General features: G+C 39.8%; 1 protein-coding gene across 2 annotated transcripts in view; it reads left to right on the forward strand.

The window, feature by feature from the left end:
* LOC141113287 (protein-glutamine gamma-glutamyltransferase E-like) overlaps positions 1-10,360 on the forward strand; it is a 55,727-nt gene extending 45,367 nt beyond the window's left edge. For both annotated transcript variants that reach the window (XM_073606320.1, XM_073606321.1), the window contains 3 exons: positions 4,939-5,099; positions 5,590-5,723; positions 7,602-10,360. In XM_073606320.1, coding sequence (XP_073462421.1) covers positions 4,939-5,099; positions 5,590-5,723; positions 7,602-7,755 — 449 coding nt within the window. In that variant the 3' untranslated portion in view covers positions 7,756-10,360. The remainder of the gene's footprint in view (positions 1-4,938; positions 5,100-5,589; positions 5,724-7,601) is intronic.
* The last annotated feature ends 355 nt before the right edge of the window (positions 10,361-10,715 follow it).

The raw sequence follows: 10,715 nt of genomic DNA on the forward strand, positions 1-10,715 counted from the left end.
ATAGAATACAAAATAAAGAAATAGTATAGAAAATAACAGAATAGAATAGAAAATAATAGAATAGAATAGAGTGAATGAATGAATGAATGAATGATCTGTATAGCGCTGCAAATGCGAACTGAATCGCCTCAAGGTGCTAGAGTAAAACCGAAAAGAATAGAAAATAAAAGAATAGAAAACAAAATAGAATATAAAATAAAGGTAAAGAAAGTAAAAGAAAAGAATAGAAAAGAATAGAGTAAAATAGAACAAAATAGAATAGAAAATAAAGGGATAGAATAGAATAAAATATAACATAAAATAGAAAGAATATTTCCATCTTCCGAAATTCGCATTTCAGATAGCATAAATTTGAGTTCAAATACAATAGAAAAGAATAGAATAGAAAAGATTAGAATAAAAAAGAATAGAATAAAGTAGAAAAATATAATCCTCTTCCAAAATTTGAATTTCAAATAGAATAAATTTAAATTTGAATAGAACAGAAAAGAATAAAATAGAAAATAAAATAATAGAATAGAAAAGAAAAGAACAGAATAAACAAAAGAATAGAATAGAATAGAATAGAAAGAATATAACAATATAATTGTTTTCCAAAGTTCACATTTCGGATAGAATAAATGTGAATTCAAACAGAAAAGAATAGCATATAATAGAAAAGAAAAGAACCGAAAACAAAACAATAGAATAGAATGGAATAGAAAGAATACAACCATTTTCCAAAATTCAAATTTTGAATAAATTTGATTTAGAATGGAATTAGATTTAAATGCAGTTCGAAAGGAATTTGATTCAAATTCAAATGCAATTCAAATGGATTAGAATTTTCAGAATTAGGAAAATTTGAATCTATTTGAATGAAAAAAAATTCAAAGAATTCCAAAAACGAATTAAACAAATTTAAATAAACAAATTTATGTAGCTACCGAATTAAAACGAAATGAAACAAATTTTTTTTTTCTTTCCGTTCTGCACATGTCTAATTCTCATGTACAAGAAAGTCTTAAAGCTAAACTACAGACACACACCTTAATATACAGACCAAATACAGATAAGGGCTTGTTCAGATGTGCAGCCAAGGGATAAAAAGAGTGGCAATTTTACCTTCCATTTAAACAAGGGCATGCAACCGCTCAGGGCTGTACACATGACAAGGCCTCGATGATTTGCTTCATAGTCGTGGAAAAAATGAAGCGGCATGTCGCATTATCCAAATGTGACCCATTCAAGTTGATGGGGCTGCATCATAATCGCCCTGCAACCGAGTGCAATGCACATGGTTGCGGGGAGGAGGGTCAGCACTCTCAGAGTTTATGCAGGCAGTGAGAAGGAGACATATTCCCTCCTCACCTTCTGTCAAACACCTTTGAAAATCCATCCAATGGATTTTTAGAGGAGCGGAAAGGGCTACCACATGCAAGACTGAGCCCTAAGGGAGCTGTTTTACCCGAGATTTACACAGCACTTGGGGGGGTGCATGTGATCAGCAAAGGGCCAATCAGCACTGTCCAGACAGAAGGTCAGGGGTCCTGCAGCCTCATAAGACAATCAGGGGAGAATGAAAACTCCTCCCACAAGCTTTAACCAGACACTGATAGAAGTCACAAGACTGCTATATACTGCTGATGAGAAAAGGTATTTAGCAGTTTATATTTACTAAAATAATTGCATTTCCATGTTCTGTGTACTGTGGGAGACCAGATATAGTGAATGCAGGACCCTGGGTTTTGTAACACTTTAAATGGAAAATGTATAAGTAAAGTTTTTAAAAGCTGAAATTTAGGTATGCATATTTTTGCATAGTTTCATTGGTCCAGCTTGGACATACTGTACCTGAAAGATGCATGTGAAGGCTGGAAATGACTCTAGTAGACACCACTACTACTGTGATTGTTGCTGGCTTCCGGGTCCCGCACCGAATGGCTGCCCTGCTGCTTAATGAACAAAGGAGGTTGCTCGATTGGCCGGAGCACCATTTAGTGAACACTTTGCATTGCTCAATGAATGCAAAGGGGTCGATTTACTAAAGGCAAATAGATTGTACACTTTGCAAGTGCAGTTGCACTTATTTTCCCCAGTGCTTGGTGCATGTGGCAAAGCTCTGCTGATTTCCATCATCCAGTCATGAGCAAGATAAAATGCTGTTTTTTATTTTCCTTGCACCTGATAGGATATTCTTTACAAAGTGAAGCTTTACCACATTGACTAAGCTCTGGGGAAAATGAGTGCAACAGCACTTATAAAGTGCACAGTCTATTTGCATTTAGTAAATCAACCCCAAAGTGTTCTCTGATTGCACAAGGTGAAAACGTGGGATGGTGATGTCATGTTCCTACTTGTTTACTATCCAAAAAAGGTTGTAATTTTGGGGGTATTCACACTGTCCTGGCATTTTTATTTTAACAGATTTTTTGTCAACATGTTTGGTCTTTGTTTGCAGATGCAGACAAACTGGAAACTGAATTACTGGTATATATACGGATCTTGTATTACCTTGGCCCTGCCCCCTCTGTTATTTGAGCCTCTCTATTGGTCCTTTCATATGTGGTAGTAAACTCTTTAAAGGCAAGGCAATATCATAATGTGCTAGTATGCATCACATACTCGCACATTATACACAGTTACATATTCAGGTTGAAAAAAGACACAAGTCCATCTAGTTCAACCATAAAAAAAAAAAAAAAAAAAAAAAAAAAGATAATACAATCACATATACACAACCCTATACCCACAGTTGATGCAGAGGAAGGTAAAAAAACCCCCAGCAAAGCAGGATCCAATTTGCTACAGCAGGGGAAAAAATTCCTTCCTGATCCCCCGAGAGGCGATTGGATATTCCCTGGATAAACTTTACCTATAAATGTTAGCAGGGCTTTTTTTCTCAGAGAATAGGTGCAGGAACCCCCCCTCTTCTGAGTCACTTCTTGTCTCCACCTCGTACCCACTTTTGAGCACCGTTCCTTGGTTTCACCCCCCATCCACCTCCCAGTACTGCCCCTTTTAGAGAACACAGAGCCAAGTATCATTTTGTGGTGCTAAGTAATTTGTATGGAATTTGTTAATGATAGCAAGAAAAGTATTAAAATAGATTCCCCACAGCCAGCATCAATAGACCCCCCAGCAACAATAGATTTGATCAGAAACAATAGACCCCCCAACAACAATGGACCCCCACAACAAAATACCATCCCAGCAGCAACAACAGATGCCACCAACATCAATAGACTCTCCAGCACCAGTAACAATATACCCCTCTTTGTCAATAGTAGATCTCTTCCAGCAATAACTGACACCCAGCAACAATAGACCCCCCACCAGCAACAATAGACCTCCCTAGCAACAATAGACCGCCACCCAAAAATTGATCTGCTCCAGCAACAATAGATCACCCAGCAGCCAGCATTAATAGACCCTTCAGCCCACCCCAGCACCCCTTGCCATTATACACAGTACACAGTGCTGGAGGTGCCGGAACTGCGTTCCGCCTGTAAAAAAGCCCTGAATGTTAGTACCCAGTTATATTATGTACATATAGAAAAGAATCCAGGCCTTTCTTAAAGCAATCTACTGAGCTGGACAGAATCACCTCTGGAGGGAGTCTATTATGAGAGACCTACCTTTAAACAAAGCCCTCCAGCAGTGCACTGTCACTGCTGACAGGGCTTCCATCTTCACCCTGTCTTCCTTCTGGAAGGGATCCGGCCCTCTGACTGGCCGAGCCACAATGACGTCACTTTCGTGGGAGTTTCAGCCAAGGCACACCACTCTGAAGGAACGGTACAAGTATGCTGTTCCTTCAGAGCACATGCATTAGTGAGGTCACCGGCTGCTGGTCACGACAATATCTCCTAAACAGTGCATGTTTAGGAGATATTCATTTTACCTATAGGAAAGCTTTATTATAAGTTTACCTGTAGGTAAGAATAGAAAGCTAGAGTTTTCTACCACTTTAACCACTTCTCCCAGGTTGACTTTGGAGACTTAAAGTGCCGATATCTGAATGATGCCTGCAGCTACAGGCATCATCCAAATATCTTTTTTCACAGCAGGTGACTCCCTGCAATGTAGAAGCCATCATAGCAACTGTTTAGCTGCTTGATTGCTTTTACAGGGGGACGTCTCCTTCCGCCGCCCTCTGGTGCTTCGGTCTCGCCCGTGCAATCAGGGAGCCAGAAAATGAATCCACCAACGGTGGCGGTTTACCATAGGGCTAGCCGTGGACCAGATGGTCCCTGGCCATCTCTATGACCCTCAGAGGCCAGATGTAAACACTGCCATTTTTTTTTTGCTGGAAAGCCTGAGATCAATTTTTTTTAATCTCAGGCTTTCCAGCATAGAGGAGAGATCTGGGGAATTATAGACCCCACATCTCTCTGTAAAGAGGACCTCCCATGCCCTATTCCTATTACAAAGGATGTTTACATTCCTTGTAATAGTTTGGGGGTTGTGAATAATTTTCTAGCAAAAAAATGTATGATATTACAAGTAGGAGAGAAGTGTCATAATTGGCTTTGGTGGCAAGTGGTTAAAATAATACAGGCAGTCCCCGGGTTACGAACGCATTAAGGACTGTAGGTTTGTTTGTAAGTGGAATTTGTTCGTAAGTCGGAACACTGCTTGTAAGTGTAACTTCCGCCTGTGCAGGGATGTAGGATGTTCTGGGCGCTTCTGGGGCTCTTCTGACCATGCGGTACATGAAGTACTGCAGTGTGGAATGTGGCAAGATAGCTGCTCAGAGGTATCCAGGACCAGCGTGGAGCACAAGCAGCCGGCATTGAGGCCGTTCGTAAGTAGGAGTAGTTCGTAAGTCGGGTGTTCGTAAGTCGGGGACTGCCTGTACAATAAAGTATCGCTAAAATTTAGATTTCTAGCTATGCCATACTAGCACTGTGGAATCTGTGAAAAATTGCCATTGTTTTATTTTTTTATTGTTTCCAGAAAAATTCATATCCATCACCCTGACATATGCCATGTATGAGAAATATGTGAGTGAAGACAACGTGATTCGTATGACAGCTTTGTGTGAGGTTGAAGGGACAGAGGAACGTATTTTACTGGAAATGGATGTAAACTTTGCAAGGCCTTCAATCAGCTTCCAGGTAACATGATTGCAAATCCTGCAGTGGAAACGTATTGTATGTGCAAACAATTAAGTTGGTCCAGGAGAGGTAGATGGAATGTTTATGGATCACTGCTAGGATGAACAGGAACACAGAGAAGTGTCTTCATCATCAAAGCTTCACTGGACGGACTGGCAAGCAGGCGATGACACTCGGTGCCCTTATCGTGGAAGCCCAAACTCCTCGTTATGCGCGCGCCTCCAGCGAAGCTTTGATGAAGATTTTTACACTGGCCACACAGCTTCAAGTTGGTTTATTATCCAAGCTTGATCTTGGCATGTTTGTGACAGCCTGATCTTTAGGATATGGACTATTTGTACAGGTAGATCTGAATTTACGGGGGGAAAGCAGAAATGGTCATAGAGTATACAGGAAGATGCAGAGAAAAATAAATACCCAATGGCAAAACACAACTAGTATCATCGCCCCTCTTTGCTGGTTCCTAATTGATGAATTTAATGATTTACAGGTTCCAAAACACATTGTTCTTAACAAAGAGGTCAAAGCAGATATTATAATCATCAACACCTTACCTGAAATACTGAACGTCTGCTCATTGCTCCTTGAAGGAAGTGGACTTGTTAATGGAGTTCTTCAGAAACAGTAAGTCATGTCACCAGCAGACACAGTATTTTTTTTTTTTTTTATTACAACACTAATGTAGGCCATACATGGGTCGAATTCCAAACAAATTTTCTTTTGAAAATCAGAAATTTGTGCATTTTGTGATTCAATGCTGCCACCATTGATTTCAAAATTTGACCAACCAAGCCTTCAATTTCAACTCATGTTGCTATAGAAAATAATTTTTGAGGCCGGGAATCTTCTTTTCTTTCTGGTAATGTTCTTTTCTTGTTCTTCTTGTTTTTCCATTATATTTATCACATGATTCTTGCATCATCGATTGAAAAATCGTACGCTTTTCAAAAAATTTCCATCATGCCCGATAACTAAAATTTGGCTGTTGCTGCTGCCCACTAATGGTGCGAAATTCGAACGAAAATCCTTAGTTACGATTTTCGAAAGAAAATTCTTTCTGAATTCGACCCATCTATGGCCGGCTTAAGATTGTTCAGGTGATTATATTGAAGGCAGAATCACCCACTCACAAATCAGTTTGATGTAGGAAATGGAAAGACAAAGAGCAATTTTCTTTAGAGGAAGATATGAATCTCCATAAAAGTTTGGAAGTTTGGAAACATTTTTGCAGCGTATTTAGATCACCTTGAACAGTAGACATGTGCAGTTTGTTTTGTTACGAGAAATTCGGATGAAATTTTCATTATTCAGAGATTTGGATGTATCTAATAATCTGAATAATAATAGTAACGAATTTCGACAAATGCAAAATAAATTAAAACAAAAAAAAGTAATTATTCCTTTCATTCAGATGTTTGAAGCATCTGAAGTAACAAATGATCCAAATTGATTTGTGAATAGCTGGTTGTTAAGGACCAGGCGGCCGCTGCCTCCTGAAACAGAAACAGCTCAGTTGGTTGTTAAGGAGCAGCTGGCTGTTGCATGCTTAACAACTATTACTCATCTGCTGTGATCTGTTTTTTTTGCCCTTTTATTGGTTGAACTAGATGGTCTTTGGTGTCTTTTTTTCAACCAGATTTACTATGAAGAGCCAGCATTTGAAAATTAAAAAAAACAGTGTGGGGGTCGGCCCCTAATTCATACCAGGCCCTTTGGTATGGATTATGAGGTATACCCCACGCCAAAAAACAAAAATGTGTGCCCCCCCCCCATTCCATACCAGGCCCTTAGGTCTGGTATGGGTTTTAAGGGAAACTCCACGCCCAAAAAAATGGCATGGGGCAAGCATGCAGCCAAGCAGGCCAGGAAAGGGGGGAAGGCAAGCACCCCCCCTCCTGAACCTTACCAAGCCACATGCCCTCAACATTGGGGGGTACATTGTGAGAGGGAGACTCTCCCCCCAAAGCACCTTGTCCTCATGTTGATGAGGACAAGGACCTCTTCCCCACAACCTTGGCCCGAGCATGGGGTACATAGTACCCCTACCCATTCACCCAAAAAATTTGAAAATAAAATAAAAACACAAAGACAGTTTTTGACAAGTCCTTTATTCCAAAAAAAAATAGATAAACATGTCTCCCGATGTAATTTCAACGTCAATCATGATGAACGTCGGCCACTGACCCACGAAAAAAAAAAAACACGCTGTCCACTGAGCACGACTGGTCTCATCTAGAGACACCTGTCGAATAATGGGGAATGCTTCGACCCCTCCGATAAGTAAACATGGGGATGGGGGCCACGCCCCCTATGCCATCATGCACGGGGTCTCCGTGTGATGTCATGGGGGCATGACCACCCAGGAGATCACAAGAAGAAAGTGACTATTGTAACTAGAGCTTTATTTTGAGGAACTGTCTAAAAAAACTGTCATTGGGTAGTAAATAACAATTATGATTCGATTTCTGGATCCAAATTAATCTATGCCATTTCTGTTTTCAGGCTGCCATCTTTAAATCCTGGTGAAAAGACCCAAGTCAGTTTTACACTCAGTCCTTCCAGGATTGGCAACAGGACATTGACAGTGACCCTCAATTCTGACAAGATAAAAAATGTTAAAAGCTCCTATCAGGTCTTCGTGACTGGGGCTCCCTGATTCTATAGATCTTACTGACATATTTTTTTTACCACTAGTTTAGCACTGCCTGGGCAAGGAAAATATTAACATGACAGGAAGACTTGAAGTAAAATTAATGTAGCACCCTTATTCTTGCCAACACTGTGCCTAATACTAGCGTTAATTTTAAAAATGGCCACAAGTGAGCTGTTGCAATAATCTGAATATTTAGAACTAAAGCCCTGCTTCTGGCTCCTAAAAAAAAAAAAATGACCCTTGCAGTGGAGCCTACCCTCACTGTACTGGTGGTTAAATCCTCAATAAATCTAAGAGTAGAGGAATAAGTTATAATACTTACTTTATTCCTATCCATGGAAGGTTTCTTCCACGCAGTACAACCGATCAAGCCCCTGACACTATTGTATACAATGCGTGATCAATAGTCCAGCATTGTACGTGACAATGGTGAGGACCTAAAAACGTAATGAGCATTTGACCCCGAGTGGCCCCACTTCAAGGGTTTTTTTTTTTTTATACATCTTTACATTTTTTAAATAGTACTTATGAAGGATTTATATTTTGCTCTCTTTATTTTATAAGAACTGTCTTTATTATCAGTTTTAAGTAAATGTTTTGTGGGAAACAGACAGAATCCCCCTTTTCAGGACTTTGAGGAGAATGCCTGGCTGGACAGAGTAATGTGTAGCTGCTATAACAAACTTTTAATGTGTGTGTCTGCATTTCTATTCTTACTATGGCATCTATATGGATTGACTCCATCCAGGCCACGCCCCCAATGTGTTTTGCCCCACCCACAAGGCTTAATCATAGAGGTCATACCTCCATGACTAAGGCCTGTGGGAGGGACAAAATGCACCAGGGGCGTGACCTGGATGGAGTCTAGGATGAGGCTGCTTTTACTACTATTATTAATAATATAAACTAAAATTAGTTTTGAAGCTGTGATTTCTCACTGCTAACACTATATACAACTATGTACAACTTTCGTAAGTAAGCAAATACACTTAGGGGTCTATTTATAATTCATTAATTGTGGCTGTCATTTCCTTACTATATTAACCACTTGACTTGAAGATTTAACCCCCCCCCCTTCATAACCAGGCCATTTTCTTAATATATGACACTGCTTTACTATAACTAACAATTGCGCGGTTGTGCGACGCTGTACCCAAATAAAATTGATGTCCTTTTTTTTCCCCTACAAATAGAGCTTTCTTTCTTTTGCACTATACACAAAAAAAGATCAACAATTTTGAATAAAAAACAATATTTTTTACATTCAGCTATAAAACATGTCCAAAAAAAATTGAAAAGACCAAATTTTTTCATCAATTTAGGTCAATGTGTATTTTGCTACATATTTTTGTTAAAAAAAATCCCAATAAGCGTATATTGATTGGTTTGCGCAAAGGTTATAGCGTCTACAAACTATGGGATATTTTTATTAATTTTTCTTTTTTTTCTTTTACTAGTAATGGCGGCGATCAGCGAAATATAGCGAAACTGCAATATTGCGACGAACAGTCAGGACACTAACTGACACTTTTTGGGGACCAGTGACAATAATACAGCGATCAGTACTAAAAATATGCACTGTCACTGTACTAATAACACTGGCAGGGAAGGGGTTAACATCCGGGACGATCAAAGGGTTAAACGTGTGCCTGACCAGTGCTGTGGGGGAGGTGCTTGTACTAGTAGAAGGCATGGATCGGTGCCCCTGCTTAGCAGAGACACATGATCCATGCCTCCTGTAGTGACAGAACGGTGATCTGCCTTGTTTACATGGTTGTTGTTCACAGGTGATTTGCCATATGTGCCAACACATTGGCGGGTGCCGGTGGACATTGAGTCTGCCGTACACGCCGATCAGCTCCTGCTCTGTCTAATCACAGGGGGGACGGCCCACTGGTGGCGCACGTGTGCACCCCAGACCCTAGAGTGCAGGTACTAGATACGTGATCCTGCGCAGGAGAGCTGCCTTGCCATTGTATATATACAGTACACAGTTGGCAAGTGGCTAATTCCTATGATCATTAGTGCCATCTGGTGGCCAAAATGTGGTAGATTTTCTCATTGAGGTATTTCAGCAAACTATACCACATTTTGGCCACCAGATGGAGGTGATGATATAGGAATTAATGTTAGAGAAATTACACCTTGGCACGCACAAATCTGTTTGACATTCGTCCAAGAAATGTTTTATAAATAGACTTCTTAGAATAAGATTGCATAAGCCTAGTCATTAATGATCGGTTCTCAACAAATCTATCTGTACCCTTCAGTTATTGTAATCTTAAAATAGCTTTATGCTCTTTTTCATGGTTGTGCTGCTTTTCATAGAAGGACCTTCTACCTCAGTTGTACTGTAGGACAATCCTTAGGTTACATCAGTATACCTTCAAGGCCTCTAACAGTTTCCAGCCCTTCAGTTCACAAGGATCAGTTCAAAGGATTATTTTAAACTGTGACCAACAACATAGCAGTCCCAGTGCCTGCAAGTGTAGAAAACATCATCTGTTACTGGTCCTTGAGTACAGGTGATGGGAAACATCCATTAAGATTATTGTGAATGTTACTACAATACATATCTACTATGTAACTGAATAAACTGTTTGCACCTTATTGAATATAGTGTGTCATTTTTTAAGCTAGAAATTAATGCTTTACAGCTGACTTCCAGGATCAACTCTCCTCCAACCGAACATTCCTCTCCTTATATTCAGCAACAATGCCAAAATGTTTTTTTTAACACCTTCTGTGGCCTGATAATGGAAAATCTTCATTGCTGTGGGATCGTCACATTCTAATTTGTTTCCTCCAATCTCCAACAATTGGGTTGAAGGCTACCATGTTGAATGACAGATCCAATTCAACCAATCCAGGTAGTGCCTCTGTAAGGACAGCAGAGCTGATTTATGGAGGGGTGATAACAAGGAGAGAGCAGTGGTGATTGGTCTTCATTAACCACTTCAATA

This window comes from Aquarana catesbeiana, linkage group LG12 (genome assembly GCF_042186555.1).
Source record: "Aquarana catesbeiana isolate 2022-GZ linkage group LG12, ASM4218655v1, whole genome shotgun sequence".
Classification (NCBI taxonomy): domain Eukaryota; kingdom Metazoa; phylum Chordata; class Amphibia; order Anura; family Ranidae; genus Aquarana; species Aquarana catesbeiana.